The sequence below is a fragment of the Enhydra lutris genome, unplaced genomic scaffold, assembly GCF_002288905.1.
Source record: "Enhydra lutris kenyoni isolate GAN:26980312 unplaced genomic scaffold, ASM228890v2 scaffoldscaffold73, whole genome shotgun sequence".
Classification (NCBI taxonomy): domain Eukaryota; kingdom Metazoa; phylum Chordata; class Mammalia; order Carnivora; family Mustelidae; genus Enhydra; species Enhydra lutris.
Genome location: NW_019154157.1, coordinates 6,719,612 through 6,739,056, shown reverse-complemented (window position 1 = coordinate 6,739,056; position 19,445 = coordinate 6,719,612). Strand labels below are relative to the sequence as shown.

Here is a 19,445-nt window from a genome sequence, read left to right as displayed (position 1 = left end):
TTGGCAGTTCTGATTTTTATTTCAAAGAAGGAAATACATTTATGGGGAGATAAACAATGGGAGGAAATTCTTTAACGATGGCACTGTTATTTGTTTTAGTCAGCCATTAATTTTTTTTATTTGGATTACAAAATGAAGACACAACTCTGGAAGAAAATTTAGAAAATACAAAATCCCTTTAGCCAGCTATGACTGTTAATATTTGGAAATATTTCCTTTTTACTATTTTATTTACTTACTTTTTTATTTAAGAGAGAAAGAAGAGAGAGCAAGGTGGGGGTAGCAGAGGGAGAGAGAGAATCATAAGCAGCCTCCATACTCAGCATGGAGCCTGATATGGGACTTGATCTCACAACCCTGAGATCGTGACCTGAGCTGAAATCAGGAGTTGGATGTTCAACCGACTGAGACACCCCAGCTTCCCTTACTATTTTATTTTATAATTTAGAATGGTTTACAGAGTTGACATCATTCTCTAGTACAGTTTTCTAATTTGTTTTTTATTTAATGTTTGGCTGTAAGCATTGTTCGGGTTGTATAATCTTTGTTGTTAATCTTAAATGGCCTTATAATAGTTCATAAAGTGGTTCCCCATTGCTTCTTCAATCTCATTTGATTCCTCCTCATCTCCCCCTTACATTCCAACCACCTGGACTTCTTGGTCTTTCTTGGATACACTGTGCTTGTTTCTGCCTCAGGGCCTTTGCACGGTATCATCTTTTGACCCCTAAAGTTCTTCCCTGGTTATTTAGGTAGTCAACTCCTTCTCACCCTTCATAACCCAGTTCAGATATCCCATCCTCAGACAGAGCCCTCTATGACAACCATGGATCCATAGGGATGCTCTCAACTTCTCTTGACCTCATCTCTTGGTTTTATTTTCTCCTTAAGGGGAAAAACTTTATAATATTATCACCTGAATTTATCTTATTCATCTATCTGTTTACTTGTTTATTGTCTTATTCTCTCAATAGATTGTAAACTCCAGGAGGACAGTCACCTTGTCTGTCTTGCTCATCATTGATTTCCCAGTGGCTAACACAGTTCCTGTTACATAGTAGGAGCTCAACAAGTGTGTGTTTTGAATAAATGGGTGGGTGGTGAGATGGTGGAATGTGTGGCTGGGTCAGTAGTATAGGTAGGTGGCAGCAGAGGGTAGTGGGTGGGTGAATGGACAGGTAGGTGGATACAGGAGTGGATACTTTTACTAACAATTCTCTAATTCCACCTTTAGAGGGTCCTCGTGATCATTTTAATTGCTTTGAAAAAGTGAACAATGCAAATTGTGAAGAAGTAGGATAAGCATGTCTCTTGGGAAACCTGACCCCGGCTCAGGCCAGGTGTTGAGGCTCCCTGCTGAGGGTGGGTAGCCTAGAGGGTGGGAGGTGGTGAGACCCCTGAGGTCCTCTTGGAAGCCCACCCACTCCATACCTAGGACTTTACCACCATACTTGTGCTGTGTTCCTCCCACAGTGGGCCGGAAGCAGTTCATGCGGTTTGAGTGGGCAAACCACGCAGCTGAGGCCCTGGGCTGTGAGTACGAGGAACTGAACACGGCCACCTTCAAGCACCACTTGCGACAGATCATCGAGCAAGTGACATCTGGGCCAAGCCGACGGAGCCTTGAGGAAGAGGAGACCAGCTCAGGTGCTGTGCTGCTGCCTCTCTGGGTAGGCTGGGTACCCCCCAGCTCAGGCCCTATGGAAGCTCCAACATGCTTTCACTTACTCATCAGGACCTGTTATATGCGGACCTTCTAGGTGCAGGGGAGGCCCACGTGGGCAGAAGTGGACTTGGTTCCTATATGCATGGTTCTTATGGCCAACTGGTGCTGTCCAGGGTTCTGAAGGTTCTGCTGAAACCTGGGAGGGTGGCCTGTGGTGAGCAGTACCAAGGGGCCCAACGCTTTTCCATTGGCGATTACATCTGTTGAGCCCTTACCTTGTCCGGGGAAGACTGACCTTCCAGTTTGAGGCACAGAAATAAAGCCAGGATGGCTAGACGGCCTGGGAGGCTGGTAGATGAGGCCAGTAGATGATAGGTGATGTGGGGACTATGCAAACTATGGTTTTAATGCTCAGGGAGGACTCTGCAAACTGTGGTTTTATGCTCGGACCCATGAGAGACCATGCAGGGACACAGGCAGGGAATGCCATGATTTGACTTATTCCTTGAATGGCTCAGGCAGGGGGAAGCCTGGGGAATGACTCAGAGAAGGGAGGCCACATGGGAACCTACAAAATCGCCTGGTGAGATGCTGGTGCTTGCACAAGGACATGGTAGTGGAACTGGGTTGGGTGGAACACAGTCGAAATCTGCTTCATACATAGAGAGGATAGCATGGGCCTGAGGGAGGAGGTGAGAAAAGAGGGATCAGGACAGCTTCTAGGATTTTAGCCTAGGTGGCTGGAGGAATGGGGGTGCTTTGAACTGATGTGGGAGAAAGCTGAATGGCCTTGCATGGCACCTGCAGGAGTGTGATCTGCTGGGTTCCAAATCTGTAGCCATCACCCATCAGATGCTTTGGCTGCAGGAGGTGAGGGCAGAGGGACCCCCTTGGGGGCCCAGGAGTCTCTGGGTGGTTGTCCCAGAGACCTCGGAGTCTGGTATTAATTAGTGGGTCGCACTGTTTTGAACTGTGGTTGTGGGACTCATCTCTTAGAGGCCCCTTAGTTCCTCAGAGCTGCTCCACTCTAGGGGTCTCAGCTTGGTGGCTAATGTCACTTGGAAGCCTTTTGTTTGCTTCTAGGTCCAGGTATGAGCTGTAGTCCACTCTTGGTTCCTCCTCCTCTCTGAAACACACGCACACACCCCACAAGCACACACATAGCACACATACACAACATGCCCATGGACACACACCTCATAGGCATGTATGCACATGCGCAGACACACCACACACACACACACACACCCCGCAGGAAACACACAGATGTGCACAGACACATGAGCATACGTGCACACGCATTCAGACATTAACACTAATTACCTCTCGGGCCAAGGTATCAAGGGTAGGTGTGAAGCAGACAGGGGACCAGCAGGCTTAGGAGAGATGCTGAGAGGCTGTGGGTTGCTTAGCAACTGCCCAGGTTGGTGGGGGTGGAGCTAACAGAAGGGAGGGAAGTGCTTTGGGGCTGCAGCGGGCTGCCTGGAATGTACAAGCAGGACTGCTGTCTCCAGCCACAGTGCAGATGTGAAAATCGTGTTTCCGATGCTGACACCTAAGGGTCAGGATTTCCGATGTGACCCACCCCTCCCACATTCTCGTTCTGCTTTGTTCCATGCACCCTCATCAAGGCTGGCTAATTTTAACAGGCCGCCTTTGTGTTTAAACAAAATCGAGACCATTACTATATTAATCGTTTGCGAAGCGTTTTCATTCTTCCTAACTTGACAGGTAGACTCTTTTCCCTCTCATTCCATATTCGTCCATGCCTGGCTTTAAGCACTGCTTTGTATGGACGACAAATTGTCTAACCCATTTGCTATTGTTGGATATTCAGGTTGTTTCAAAAAAGGCGATTTTCATCCAATTTAATCAACAATTGGGAGAACATATGTACCCAGAAATCTTTGTTTCTCTGAATATTTCATTAGGATAAAAGCCCTAGTGTGAAATTATAAAGTCCAAGCATACGAATATTTGATAGCTTCTGACACAGAACTGCCAAACTTCCCTCCAGAAAGGGGGAAACACCAAACATTATCTGAGTGCCTACTATGTGTCAGGCACTGGGGTCTGGGAGCCAACACACCCAGAGATGATCCCCATCCTCGGGGCGCTCCCAGCCTGGCATGGGGCAGGGTGGGCATGGGGCATTATGAACAACTAACCACACAAGTAAAAATATACTGAACTCAGAGTGCTTTAAAAGCAAGGTGGCTTTGTCCTGGGTCTGGCCTGTTACACGTAGCGTAACATCCTCTGGGTTCATCCACACTGTAGGGAATGGTTGGATTTTCTTTTTGTACGACTGGATCATCTATTTCATGTCCCCATTTCTATGTGGGATCTAAAATAATCACACTCAGAGAGGCAGAGAATAGAGTGGTGGTTGCCTGGGACTCAGGGGAGGGCCAAATGGGAGAGAATGATTGACGGGTACATAGTTTCATTTGCGCAGGATGAATGAACGCTAGAACGCAGATGAAAAAGTAGACGACTAAGATGACCAGCCAACGAATAGGTCTACTGGGCAGCATAGAGCCACTGGTTACCATGCTGTATTGTCCATTGTTGAGTCTTTTTAGAGGGTAGATCTTATGTGAAGTGTTCTTATCACACACATAGGCAGAAAGAAGGAGGGAGGAAACTCTTAGAGTTGACATCTTCAAGCTCATCACGATGTATAAATACCTATATATAGGTATAGATATCTATGTATTGTACGATTTATACGATGTATAAATACCTATAGATAGGTAGGTATGGCTTTTGGTAGGTTGGTCATACCTCAGTCACAAACTAATTAAAGAGAAAGGAGCAAGGTAGGACTGGGAATTGGATTAATGGGGTGGTAATCAAGGCGGGCTTCCCTGAAGTGGTGACATTGGGCTGTTCCCCGAGGGATGAACAGGAGTGCTTGCTGGAGAAGAGGGAGGGCCAGGTGACATAGAACCCCATCAGTCCTGATAAGGCACTTGAACTTGGTTCTAAGAGTGTGGGTACGTAATTTCAACAGTGGAGGGATGTATGTGAGGGAGGGGGTTTCTCTAAGGCCACCAGCGATGTCTGGAGAGTGTTGCCCTTGGCCCCAGGAGAGGTCCTAACCATGGATGCTCACCCTTCCCTCTCCCTCTCCAGGGCTCAAGATGACAGGCGTGGAGTGTGTGGAGGGGATGGCCTCAGGCCTGTACCAAGAGCTCTTTGCGGCCGTGGTCTCACTCATCAACAGGTAACAGCAGATACACAAATGAGCACTTTAGCACAGTGGGGTTTTGGAGGGGCTGGAGAAGAGTGAGGTTTTGAGCTGGGGAGCTGGGTTTAAATTCCCCCTTGGCCGCCCAAAGGCAAATGTTCAGCGCCCTGACCTCACCTTCTGCACCTGTAAAAGAGCTCTGTACCCCAGGGCCATGGCGAGGATTAAAAGGGATAATGCATGTAAACAGTTCTTCCTAATAGTGATCACAAACTACCAACAATAAAATCTGACAGTCTGGGGGCCCCCTGCTAAGTAAGGACAACAGCTGGAGCTCATGGTTTCCCCAGTCTTGTATCATTGACTCTGCACGCCAGCCCATTATACAGCTGAATTAATAGAGGTGAAGAGAGGTGGGGCTGGAAGGCAGCCAGAGCTCTGGACTCCATGTTTCTCTGAATAACCCACTGTGCCGCTCTTGTCCATTTCTTTTTAAAATTTCCTCGGGGTGCCTGGGTGACTCAGTCGGTTGAGCCGCTGCCTTCAGCTCAGGTCATGATCCCAGGGTCCTGGGATCGAGCCCCGCATCGGGCTCTCTGCTCAGCAGGGAGCCTGCCCCCCCACCCCGCCTGCCTCTCTGCCTACTTGTGATCTCTGTCTGTCAAATAAATAAATAAAATCTTTAAAAAAAAATAAAATTTCCTGCTAAGGGTGGGGTGCCAGTGTTTTGTTTGTTTTTTTTTTGGAGTGGGCCAGGACGTGTCTCTGAAATGTGTCCACCAGGCTGCAGCAGCAGGAGTCAGGTGTCTCATGCCACGAGGGCTTCCCACCCTCCTGCCCAAAGGCGGGAGGCATCCTTAGGCTTTCCACATCCTGCTAGCAGGTCTGAGGTCTGGTGCAGGGCAGCTGGGGTTCTCTGGTGATTCTGGGACACGGAATCCGCTTGCTCTCCCGTTGCTAGAGCAATTGCCATCCGAGGCCACAGACATAGCATCTAGAAACGAAGAGGTTCGCGCGTGCTTAGAGGAAGATGTCCTGGGGGTGGGAATTGTACTGCTGGCAGAAGAAGCTGCCTCAGCCTCCGGAGGGTGGCTGCTGCTTCGCATCCTTTAAACCGCCTCTCGCTGATACAGAACCCACTCCCCCACCACCTACGAGCACCTCGTAGATGTCTGGCTTTCTGAGCATTAACTGACAGTTTTCACGCATCCGTGTGTGGCAGCTGATCTTGGCCTTGCGGTATAGGAGGAAAACCTTGGCAGGTTGTGCAGAAGAGCTAAGCGCCCTGCAGAGCCTAGGGCTGATCGTGATAATCATCATGATTAATAATAATAACAGGCCACCTTTACTGAACATGAACCCCACCGCCAACCTGGCCCTCAGAGCCTGTCTCATCACCTCCAGCCTTCCCAGCATCCTTCTGGGTTGTGGCCATCATTGACTTTTTCTTGGCTGAGGCACAGAGAGGTTGGGCAGCTCTCCCAAGGTACACAGCCGCTCTGTCACAGAGGGAAGGTTGGAGCCCTTGTGTGACTGTCTCCAACAGCTTTCAACTCCTGCATGTTGATGCCAATAATCCCTCCTCTGTCCACCCCGACAAATTCATCAGATTGATCCAAGGCAGTGAGGGCTTGGAAGAACCATCATTTAACAGTTGGGAAAACCTTAGCTCAGAAAGGTTAAGTAATTTGCCCCAGGTCACACAGCCCGTAAGCGGTGAGCCTCATTCTCACACCAGATCTGCTGGATTCCCCACACCCACCCAGTGTGCTGCCTCAGTTTCACCATATCTGCAATGGGGGAGTGGGAGGCGTGGGCCGGCTGGGCTCTATGATTCCACATGGTCTTGAGGCCTTGCCTCTCTCTCCCCAGGTCCTTCTCTTCCCACCACCTCTCCATGGCCTCTATCATGGTGGTGGACTCTCCGGGCTTCCAGAACCCACGGCACCAGTGCAAGGACCGGGCAGCCACCTTCGAAGAGCTTTGCCGCAATTACGCTCACGAGCGCCTGCAGCTGCTTTTCTACCAGCGGACCTTCGTGTCCACGCTGGAGCGCTACCGGCAGGTAGGACTGGGCTCCATGGAGGGCGTGCGGCTGGCCAGGGTGTGGGGAACAGTCTGGTCCTTCAGTCACCCTTGGCTTCATCGCGTTCCCCCCCCCCCCAGTGAACTGTTTGGCCCCCAGCTCTGCGGGCCTCTGCTACTCCCCTGTCTCCACACACGGCTCCCTACAGTCCATGGACACCAGGGAACTTGGGGCTCCCCAAGCCTTGTTCCCCCAGCTGTCCCCCTGTTGAGGTGACCTGTTCTTCCTCGTCTACTTTGTCCAAGCTACATGCACCCCCCCACCACACCTTGTGGCTCACAGCTTCCCCATGGAAAACCCTTTGTGCTCTGGGTGTGGGTGAAAATTCTGGATGGGAGGGTTTGCCCAGCCTTTGGATCCTAGAGTGGCAACACTTAACAATGCCCTAGATGCACTTCCTTCCTCGGATCTACCCTCGGGACGCTAGGAGCGTGAACCAGAGAACACATGCAGACACGTTCCTGCCAGCCTTCTCTTCCTGTTTGAAAAAGTTTAAATGAGAATGTTACATTTGCCCAGAAAATGCACACCCCAGTAGTATACAGCCCAATAAATTTATCCAAATGAATGTACTCACGCACACACCCCGCCCCAACCGGGGGAAAAGTGGAACTCTGCTGGCACCCAGGACGGCCCCATCCTATCCACCCCCTCCTCTCTTTCCGAAGGGGGCACCTCTGACTCCAGCAAGTGCTAATAGCAAGACGTTGGAAATGGCCATCTTGGTTATCAAGAGGGTAATGGGTATTGAAATTATGGTCATTTTAAAATTTTTTTGGTTGGAGCTTACACAGCAAGAAACATCAACATGGAGGAAACTCAAACAAGTGATGCCAATGATGAGTCCTGGGATCTGACCTTAACTCTGCCACTTATTGGCTGTGTGGCCTCAGGAAAGTCACTCACTCTCTCTGATCTTTGGTTCCATCCCATGTAAAATAGGAATAGCAATATTCCTGTATCATCTATCAATTGCCACAATAATGCTAGATAATGAAGTACCCCAAAACATAGTGGCTTTAGATATTATCATTTGTTATTGCTTACTTCGGGTTTCCTGGGCAGTTCTCTGGTCTTGGCTGAGTGAGTTCTTGCGTCTCTGGGCAGATGTAGGGCGGTAGGTGGTTCTGATGGTGCTGGCCAGCTCTCTCCTGTGTCTGGGAGTCAGCTGGCTATGAGCGGATCTGAGCAGGCTTTGGCTGGGATGACTCATCTGTGCACCAGGACTGTCCTATCCTCTAGCAGACTAGCCCAAGCTGTTCTCATGGCGCTGGGCAGGGCTCCAAGGGACGAGCAGAGATGTGCGGGGTCCATTGAGTCCTAGTCTTGTAACTGACAATGTCCCTTCTGTATTCAGTGGGTCATGGCAAGTCCAGGGCTGAGCCCTGAGCCAATGGGTGGGGAAGTAGGTTTCAGTTCTTGATGGGAGAAATTGAGATAAACAGAAGGGGAGAGGATTTTGGGGGGGGGGGGTTGTTGTGGTTTTTAGAGACAAAGAGAGGTGAGAGGGGCCAGAGGGAGAGAGAGAGAGACTCTTAAGCAGGCACCAAACCCAATACAGAGCATGACGTGAGGCTCAATCTCAGGACCCTGAGATCATGACCTGAGCTGAAACCAAGACTCAGACACTTAACCGACAGAGCCACCCAGGCGCTTCTGTTTCGCTTATTTCTGGTGATCAAGGCAATACATATTCTTTATTAAAAACTGGGAAGTACATAGAAATATCCGTAAGCAGCAAACATAACCTCCTTTAACCCCAACACCCACAGGAAAGCCCTCTTCCTGCTGTCTGTACTTTATACCACTTAATTGTCCATATATCATCTTCTCTGCAGATTTCTGATCCGTCCCTACACACGGGTTTGTTGTTGTCTCTTTTCCTCACAGCAGCGGGCTATTGCTGTGTTCTCATTCCATTGGCAACTTTTAGTAATCGCACATTTCACTGGTTACGTCCGCTCTCATTACGCTCCACCATTACACCATCTCAAACGATGCCGTGACTGACATCCGCATGCTGACTTCTGAATGGCGACTGTCATTAACCATAGTGTGTGCTCATTCCCTTCAGCACCCAGTTATCAGCCCCATGCTCATTAGTAACTCAGCAAATAAAAGCAAAGTTTGGACTGAATGATGAGCTCCTGATAAAGCTCTCACCGCGATTGCTGATGGGCCGGCAGAATGAGCGATGTCAGGAATTTATTGGAATGTTGGTCTATAACCTCTCTTCTCAAGCAAAGGCTGAGGGGTGAAGATAAAACAAGCAAACTAGGGGCGCCTGGGTAGCTCAGTGGGTTAAGCCTCTGCCTTTGGCTCAGGTCATGGTATCAGGGTCCTGAGTCTGAGCCCCGCATCGGGCTCTCTGCTCAGCAGGGAGCCTGCTTCCCCCTCTCTCTCTGCCTGCCTCTCTGCCTACTTGTGATCTCTGTCTATCAAATAAATAAGCAAAATCTTTAAAACAAACAAACTAGCTAACAAACAGCCTGATTGCAAAAAAGGCAAAAGTTCTGAATAGATTTTTTTCTTCAAAAGATAGACACATGGGCAATAATCACCTGAAATGTAGGGAACTGTGCATCAAAACATCAAGATAGCCCTTCATACCCGGTAGAATGGTAATGATAAAAAACCAAACCAAACCAAACCAAACCAGAAAGCAGCAAACATTGGGAAGGATGTGGGGAAATTGGACCCCGTGTGCCTGGCTGGTGGGAATACGAAACTGTGCAGCCACAGTGAAAAACAGTATGCTGTTTGTCTGAAAAAAAAAAAAAAATTGAATTACCCTGTGATCCAGCAAATCTGCCTCTGGGTATCTACCCCCGGAGAGTTGACGACCGGGTCTTGAAAAGATAATCCATACACCTAGCCTCAGGGCAGCTTTACCAATAGCCAAAGAGTAGGAGTGACCCTAGTGTCCACGTTGGGGCGGCGGGGGGGCGTGTGTGTAAACAGGTTTGATCTGTCCATGCAATGGGCTACTGTTCAACCATAAAGAGGAAGGAAATTCTCATCTATTTTGCAACATGGATGAGCCTCGAGAACATTGTAAGGAGTGCAATAAGCCAGTCACAAAAGGACGAGTCCTATGGGACTCCGCTCACACGAGACACTTAAGTGCAGTCAACTTCATAGAGACAGAAAGTGGTACGGCGGTAGCCAGGGGCTGGAGGGGGAGGAGGGAGAACTGGAATCAGTGGTTAATGGGGACAGCATTTCGGTTTTGCAAGATAGAGAAGTGCTGGAGGTGGGGACGTGGTGACAGGTGCACAACATTTGAGTGAACTTAATGCCACTAACTATATGACGCAGGAAAAGGTAGATTTTATGTCGCAGATGTTTTACTGCCATTGTTCAGTGGAGCATGTGACTCTTGATCTCAGGGTCAAGACTCATGATGGAGGTAGAGCTTACTTAAAAGAATATTTTTAAAATGATGATGGTAATAATAATGATAATAATGATAATAATTATAAAACTTAAGGGGAGGTGAAAGTCCTTACTTCTCTTTTCTCCTCCGGAAGTTTTCCACCCTCTTCAGCTCACGGAAGGAACTAACATGGAACTTCTGTGACTTTCCAGGAAGGCATTCCTGTGCCCTTTGACCTCCCGGAGCCTTCCCCGGGGACCACAGTGGCTGTGGTGGACCAGAACCCTTCCCAGGTAAGGCAGGGTCCAGCATGCCGAGGTCCACTCGGGCTCTTAGATGCCGCAAGGCTTTGAATTGAAATCCAGATGACTTGAGTCCTTAAGCCGCAAGTTGTCGGTGCTATCTTCCCCTAGAATCACCTAGGGATTGGGAGAGACCCTGAAGCTGGCGATCCACTCCCAGCCTGGCCCGAGGATGTGGCCTGGGGCAACTACTCTCCAAACCCCCTCAGGTTGAGAACCACCTCTCTGCCTGGTGTCTGAGATGGGCTCAGCTGGCACGTGCCTGGCAGCTCATGGTGCGCTGAGGGGGCTCGGGGCCAGTGCCCGGTGGCCACTTGCCTGGGAAGGCCAGATGTTCAGCCGCAGATGCTGTGTCTGCAGAGACTGGGAGAATAGGGGCTACGGGGGGATGGAGAATGGGGGAGTGATGAGGGGTCCGTGCATTTATGGGCTGTGTGTGTGGGGGCATACCCAAGCCTTTACTTTCTCCATCCCAAGAACCCTCTGGGCCGACCCCAGACCTGCACCTCTGCTCTGCCATCTCTCAGAATGGCCCTGAACCATTTCCCTGACTTGCCAAGTTCGGGTCCAATGTCAGTGATCCTGAGTGCATCCCTTTGCCTCTCTGGTTCTCAGTTTTTTTCCCGTCTCTAAAGTGGGAATGATAGCATGACCTGGGATGGTTGTGAAGGTTTAGGAGATCTGGAGCACAGAGCACCCTGCCAGGTGCTTGGCCTATAGGTCATGTGTTTCTCCTGCCACGTGATAGCCCAGGCTGCCACTTTTCTCCTTCTTTGTCTCCTGTTGGCTGCCCCTGGCCTTCTCTTCCAAGCCCTCTCTTGGCTCCTAGTGACCTGCACCTGTCCCTGCAAAGCTGCCTTGTCCGTGAGCCCTGTCTGGTCACTGTCTGTTTATGCTTCCCGTTGGCACCCTCTGGACTGGCTCCCCCTCCGTGTCATGCTTCCTGACCTGGAAGAGGCAGGCCAGAAGGGACAACCTGGACAATGTGAGGAGGGAGGGACCTTGGGGTCCCCTGGATACGTGGACGGTGGCTGGGAACAGCCACCTTCTGAGGACAGACTGGCTGTGAATTTCAACCCCATAAAGAAAGGCAAGGTGAAGGCTCAGGATATCTGGGATCCGGTCCCCGTTCTGCCCCTGTGCCTCTCCATGTGACCCAGGATATGTCCTCTCTGGGCCTCTTGGGGGGGGGGCAGTATTTCCCAATCAGGGTGCCCAACTGTCCCGGCTTGCCAAGGGACTTTGCTGTCTCTAGCACTGAAATCCTCATATCCTGGGAAGTTGCTGAGTCCCAGTCACCAAGGGACAGCTGGTCGCTCCGTGTCTCACGCACATTTCCTCCATAACCACTTGGTACTGTTTTGGGTGACGCCAACTCACTGGGGGCCCTCGAACGAGCTTCTTTGCTTCTCTAGGTCTCTCTGGTTCCCAGGAACAAAACTTCAGAGTTACCTAGATGGCTTCTGAAGCTCATGGCTAGATTTTGAATTCCGTGCTACTGAACCAAGTTCACCTTCTCCTCTAGAACATTCTTTCGGCCCTCCCCTTCCCCTTAAGATTTTAGTTAAAAAAATGCAGACTTCTCAGAAGTGATGTGGATGGAATTAATCCTTTGGTGTTCGGCTGTGCACAAATACAGAGCCGCCTTTGTGTATGTAGAATGTGTAATTTACAGAGTGCTTTCCCTTGTTAATTCCCCACTACAGCTCTCTGAGGAAGGTATTGTCAGTCTCCATTTTACATAAAAAGAAATGAGGCTCTGAGTGGAGCAGTAAGTTCCCCAAGGTCACACAGGAAATGAGGACAGAGGCCGGATTCAGACCTCCTGAAACTGAGGGGTTGTAACAGTTTTGAGGTTTCCTCACTGGGAATCCTGGGGGGCGGGGTGCATTGAGAGCTTGGCTCTGGGCTGGTGTGTCTGGGTCGTGATGCTGGGGGTCTCAGAGGCCCTGACTCCCAGAGGTGGGAAGAGAAGCCCAGGACTCTGGCCTCCGTCGGGGATCAGGGCTCCCCAGTGATCTTGGATTTTCCACCAGGTCCGCTTACCAGCCGTTGGAGGTGCTGAGGACGCCAGGGGCCTTTTCTGGCTCTTGGACGAGGAGGTCCGGGTGGAGGGCTCCAGTGACAGCGTGGTGCTGGAGCGTCTCTGTGCGGCCTTTGAGAAGAAAGGTGCTGGGGCCGAAGGTAAGGGAGTCAGGCTTAAGGACTCAGGGAAAAGGGTGCTGCATCCAGCCTGGGAGTTGGAATCTGTTCTTGTCTGCTGCAGAGAAAATTCTGACAAGGTTTGTATGCGGGGGATAGGGGGGGGGGGGGCTTGTTCTGAGTGCACAGATGTCTGTGCACATGCCTGTATGTGCTTTCATTCATTTATCAGTGAATGAAATTTATCAGTCACTTAATTAATCAATAATCAATTATTTACCAATCAATCATCGATCAGTGATCAGTGTGGTCAGCAAATGTGTTGACTGGCTACTGTGTGCCGGGCACTGTGCTACGCAGTGGCAAGCCAGCCGGGGGAGGATGTAGGGAGAGCGTGGACAAGCTAACAGAGGAGCCTGGGTTTGACCCCAAGATGACAGACCCTGGTGCTTGATGGCGCGTCAGACAGACCAAATTCCTGCAGAAGCCAGGGGGTCTGGGGGAGAGGCGTGCAGACAAATGTGCCAGAGAAGAGGAGACACTGTGCAGGACAGTAAAGTCAGAGATGTTGCCTAGGCTCAGACCACTGGAGGCCCCGCTTGTGGGCCACACGAAAAAAAACATTAGCCTCAACCCTAGAGCTCTGAGAAGCCATGAAGGACTCTATGTGGCAGGAAGTAAGGTCAGATTCATGTTTCGAAAGTTCCTGCAGGCAGCAGTATGGAAGGCAGTCTGGGAGGTGAGAGAGGAGCTGAGCAGACTCTGAGGGTATGAACCCAGGGCAACTGGCCTTGGGCTGAACTGGGGAGGGAGCATTGAGAGGAGAGATGGAGACATCCAGATGGAACCACGAGGTCAGAGGTCCTGGACTCTGACTTTGGAATTTGGCTTCATTCAGCTCCAAGTTCAAGTCTGGCTATCCATGCGTCACCGAGGGCAACTCTAAGCAAACCTTGAATAGCCCCAGGGGGAGTGCTTACATGAAGAAGATGGAGGGGGGTCACCCCTGCCTCCCTTTCACCAGGATTTCTGTGATAGTGATTGGGGGAGAGATTATCAGCTTTGTTATTGGCCGTGGAGTGTCATGAGCGCCGATCGATGAGCACAGGGCTGTTGATGGTGATGAAGACTGTTTTCCCCGGCACTTCAGGGGTTGGAAGAAAGCTGTCCGTTCTCCACACTTGGCTCTGGGCTCAGAGCTTCATGTATGCTGTTTCATTGAATCCTGTCACGGGTCTGGTGGCTGGTGTTCTTACCCCCCCCCGGGTGAGGACCCTGAGCTCCAGAGAGATGCTTGTAGAGAGGTCTGAGATCCCCCAGAGGGAGTCAGCAGGCAGATACAAAGCAATCTCTGTTTGCAACAGAATCTCTTATGACCCCGCCTCCCCAACTCCACCCAGATGCCCGGAGGCTTCTCTGGAAGGCAGATGGGCTCTGAGATCTTCCACCCCCACAACCATGTGACTCATTCAGCAGTGTTTCCAGAGCCCCTCACACATGGCAGCCACTGTCCTGGGCCAGGAGATCCATCCCGAACAAGACAGATATCTCTGCCTCCCTGGGGTGGACATTCTAGCAGAGGAGATGGAAGATAAAATGAAGAAATCCGTAAAAAGGTTGAGGACCACAGTTCTGGTTGAGATCATGGAGGGAATCCAGGTTGGCAGAGACAAGGGCCCAGCGGTCAGCTCTGGGACATTCCAATGTCAAGGCCCAGGGATGAGGCCAGTGACCAGGAAAGGCAACCGAGGAGGGGTGGCCGGGGTAATCCTTTGGTGTTCGGCTGTGCACAAATACAGAGGGGGTGGGTTAGGAAGGAAGCCATAGGCAGAGGGAGGGTGAGGCATGGCTGAGAAGTGGCCAATGATTTGGCCGCATGGAGGTCACTGACAACCAAGATGAGTACCATTTCGATGGAATATTTGGGGCAAACGTCCACCTGGAGTAGTGTACGGGAAACTGGGAGAATATTTGGCAGAAGACGCGTGACGGCTCTCTTTGCCGTGGTTCGTTGGGCAGGTAATGGCAAAAGCCTATACCCCAAAGGGACTTGCCAAGGCCTCCGTCCGGGACGTCCACGGAGCCTTCCTGCACTCGCATCAGGACCCGATTTTCTGAGCAGAAACAGCGGCAGCATCCGAGGGCTCTGGCTGTTCTCCCTGGCACAGTCTCAGCACCAGTACCCAAGTTCATCCTAGAGGATTTGGCCCAGGGCTGACTTTGCCAGGCACAGCGCTTTTAGGGGTCCATACAAATGTTTTAATTTCTGCAAAAAAGCAACAGAAGAAAAAATCCACTCTCAGGTCAAATATGATATATATGTATACACGTATGTGTACGTACATGCACATGTATGTGTATGTGTACATATGTGTGTATGTATTTTCTGGGCTGAGTATCCCACCTCAAACCCACAGGGTAGTTCTGGCTTCCAGGAGTTCAGAATGTGACTTCTGGGAAGTCACCTCCCCTGTTTGTAAAATGGTAATAGTGACACCTGCTTCAGGGGGCTTGTGTGAGGACGGATGATGCCTTGTGAAAAATAATGACTTCTCCAGCCCGCACCCCCTTCTCTCTTCTCCTGCTTTTCCGGTCTCCCCTGCAGCCCTCCAGACGGAATGCACCTGTCCTCACAGGAACGTCAGCTCATGAGGGCAGGGGCCTGGCCACTCCTCTCCCCTCTGCCCCACAATGGCCCTGGCCTGGAGAAGGCTCTAGTACATCCTTGTTGCAGAATAGATGAATATGGAAAAACCCCATGATCCAGAAGCAGATGAGATGGTTTCTCCAACAGAATGTTTTCTGGATCCTGACTTTTAGGCAGGTGACCCAGAGGAGGCTCAGAAGGAGAAGGCAACAGGAGGGTGTGATTGGGGCTGGAGGGGATCTGGGGAGAGACATCTGTGGCCCCGTCTTCTCCTCCTGTGAGGCCCGACTTGCCAATTCCAGACACCTTGAGCAGGGTGGTCTGATGCTGTCCATTCCTGGAGGGAGACTTTGATGTCCTTTGTCCTGGCCCGACAGAGATAGACCCATTAAATCAGATATTTTGGTTAAAAAAAAAAAAAAAGATGTTTTGTCTGTGGGGCTTTCTGATTAGCTCTGAGTTAATGAGAATGTTCAGTCGGGCAAAACACGGGGGGCTTTCTGGAGAACCCAGTGCTTTGCTGTTACGTCTCTGCTAAGTATCTTTGCTGGGCTGGCGGGCAGCTCGCATGGGGCCCAGGCGCAGTGGACAGTCAGGTGACAGGCATCTGCAAAGCAGATGTAGAGGGTGGTTGCCAGGGGTGCAGGGGCCCCAGAAGCCCCTACCCCTGTCTGGGGATGTCAGGCTCTTGGGAGAGGTGATGGTACAGAGTCTTGAGAGGGGTGTAGTGGGTCAGACTCTGTCTTCAAGCAGTTTCCATGGGGCTCCTGAGATCAAATGAAGCCTATGAAATGCTTGGATGAACAAAACTGGTGGAAACCACCTCCTGAAGAAAGAGGAGGGTGAGAGGGCTGAGCAGAGCCCCTGGGAGCCTGGGAGTGGTCTCCTGAGGCTGTTCCTGGGACATAGGATGCCTCCGTTTGTCAGGCCAGCACTGGGGAGGAACATGGGCTTCGGACCAGCAGACCTATGTCCTCATCCTGGCTCTGTCCCTGTGTGCTGTGCCACTTCAGCCAAGCGGGCTCATCTCTGAACCTCAGTGTCACCTTCTAGAAAACCAGCCCAGCGATGCTCACTTCAGAGACCAGAGTGGGATCTCGTGACCTCACGCGTGGCCATGTGTCCAGCAGAGGCTGGCTGGGGCTTAGTCTACATGGACGTCCTTTCTTCTCTCTTGCCTTTGGTCTCCCCTCTCCAAATGCTCTTGGGATCTTCACTCAAAGCCCAGCTCTGTGCTTGCTGCGAGACGTAAAGATGCGTAAACACAGTTGCTGCCCTCAAGCCGCTTCCAGTCCACACAGGGAGGCGGCCATGCAAACAGATAGCACGGACATCCTACAGGCAGCATGGATGGATGCACCAGAGTGAGGTGGCCGCTTTGTTCCCTTGCTTTTGTTGGAAGGTGGCTCCCTGATAGCAGGGACCGTGGGCCCTGAAGGCCTCACGGAAGTGCTAGATGAAGGGATACGTCACTTCACCAGAAGTGTCCCTTGCTGATAACTTCGGTCAGCCCTGGGTCTTGACCTCAGTGGACCTCCAAGAGACTACATACCCTACAGCACCCACATCACTCATGCATCAGAAGCCCTCAGACTCCCAGACGGCGTTTGCTGCGTACGGAATTCTGAGAAATGTGGCTTTCTCGTTTCCTTGCTCCCTGCAGCAGAGAGGTGGCAAATTGCATGGGAGGGAAGGACTCAGGACCCTAGAATGTGCTGGGGCATTGACAGTAGGAAGATGGGAACTCATAGAAATTCAGAAGACAGACAGGAACCGAAACAATACTACCGCTCCTGAGAGTAATTGGTCTGGGACCATTACTCAACCCGAGAGCATCTCTGCAATTAGAGTGATTGATTATTTACTAGGATTCCTCTCTTCCCTCCTCCCTTCCTTCCCTCCATCCCCACCCTCCTTCCATCCCTCCCTCCCTTCTTTCCTCCCTTTCTCCTTTTCTTCTTTTCCTTTCTTACTTTCCCTCCCTCCCTCCCTCCCTTGTTTCTTATCTTCCCCACCCTCCTTCCCTCCCTCCTCTTTCCCTTCCTCCCTCTCTCCCTCCCTTCCTTCCACAAGCACTTCGGGGATTCCATTCATGTACCAGGCACCGTGCTGGTGTTAGGAATATGGACGCAAAGGCTTTGTGGCCCCAGACACTGGCACAAGGTTGAATGTAAAAAAAGGTTGTGACACCCACTAGGGCTTACTGAGTGACAACCAAGGCCCAGGCACTATGCTAATGTATTTCACGCACATTATCTCCTTTAAGTTTTGTGCCACCCTGGGAGGTATGTATAATTCACAGTTTACAGAGGAAGAGACTGAAGGTCAGAGATTGAAGAGGCTTGACCCCTGCCACAGAACAGTAAGTCGTAGTGGTAGGATTTGAACACAGGCCCGCTCTCGCTCCTCCAAACCCCTTCCTTTCTCCCACCCTGTCCCTTGCAGTCAAGCGTGTGTCAGCATCTCCCAAGAGTGTGCTGTGTGTTTATTCGGTTTGTACCATTCAAGACAATTTTATGTGGCACACCAATATTTTCAAAATGCGTAATGATTATGTTTTTATTTCCATGACTATCAGAAAATACAGCGTGCACACCCAACCTGCCATGCAATGCTTCTTTATAAAGGGACTTACATGTTTATAAATGTGTGTTGATTTAAACAAATAGTAACAACCCAGACAGTATGCAGGTATGGCAAAAAATCATGACGATTGTGCGCACTGATGGCATGTGGGATAAAGAGGTATCTTGTGTTTAAGAAAGCAAGGAGGAATCGAGTCAGTGTTGGAAAGAACGCACAGACATGCATACAGAGGAGAGGGGTGGGTGCCCAGAACTGTGATCTTTGGCTCTCTGGAAACATACTTAAGTGGAAAAAAATGTGTTTTTAGTGATGCCAAGCGATCGCAGAGTGTCCCCCACACCCTACACCCCAACACTCACAGGCTATGTCTGCTTTCAGGGACCTCTGCCTTTCGGTCCTGTGAGCAGCCCCTGCAGTTCGAGATCTTCCACCAGCTGGGCCAGGACCCGGTCCGCTATGACCTCGCGGGCTGGCTCCACAGGGCCAAGCCCAACCTCTCGGCCCTGGATGCTCCCCAGGTGCTGCAGCAGTCCAGAAGGTGAGCCCGGCCCGCGGGGATTGGTCCGGCCTCCCCACTGGGGCCATGCTGTCCCGATAACTCGGTGACAGAGGGTCTGTCCAGCAGCCCCGTCCCCAAGATCCGATGGGACCCTGGGGCTGGTACAGGACAAAGGCCAGAAAGCCAAGACTTCTTCCTTTGGCTGCTTGCCTTTCATTAAGTAGCTGGGAGATGATGTGACTGGAACGATTTTATGGACATCCTAGAACTAGGGGGGTCATAAAACAGAAGCAATAATGTTTTGTGGTGTTAAAAAAAAAAAAAAAGCACACCGCCTTCCCTGATGGCCCTGCTCAGAAAATGCTGGCGGCAAGGGTGGCTTGCGGGCCACAGTTACTGGAAATGCTTCTGTGGGTGTGTGCCTGTACCCGCAAGCTTGTAGGCTGATCCTCCCAGCTTCGCTGCTGGAACCCTGCAGGGGCAGAGCTAGGACACCAGAGAGAAGCCGAGGGCACCAGGGAGGTGCTGGGGGGTGGGGTGGGGTGCCGGAAGAGGGAGGTGATCCTTACTGACCACCCATGGCAGCGTGCCCTATGTCAGGATAAACGCCCGCTAAGTATCTTGTTAATCCTTACAACAACACTGCCTCCTTAGCCCCATTACACAGATGAGAAAACCGAGGCCCCAGTCGGTAAAGTGGCCCTCCTTTGATCACAGCGGCAGGGACCGACTTGAGTCTATATACGTGGTCCTTGCAGAAGTTCTCAGCCCACGATGGTGCAGGAGGGTTCAAGGGCACGCAGCTCCTGAAGGGAGAGCACGCCGGGGGGTGCGGCTGAAGGAAGGTCCATGAGCATGGAGGGCCAGGGGACCTGAGTCAGGTCCCAGCCTTGCCCCTCGCCACCTGGGTGACTGTGGGCAGTCACTGTTTCTCCTTTGGGTTTGTTT

At 51.1% G+C, this 19,445-nt stretch overlaps 1 protein-coding gene across 1 annotated transcript in view; it reads left to right on the top strand.

Annotated features, from left to right (window-relative positions):
- LOC111160061 (myosin XVIIIB) overlaps positions 1–19,445 on the top strand; it is a 232,652-nt gene that overhangs the window by 45,241 nt on the left and 167,966 nt on the right. The window contains 6 exon segments of the mRNA XM_022522870.1: positions 1,474–1,647; positions 4,805–4,895; positions 6,732–6,924; positions 10,534–10,614; positions 12,660–12,807; positions 18,377–18,536. Coding sequence (XP_022378578.1) covers positions 1,474–1,647; positions 4,805–4,895; positions 6,732–6,924; positions 10,534–10,614; positions 12,660–12,807; positions 18,377–18,536 — 847 coding nt within the window.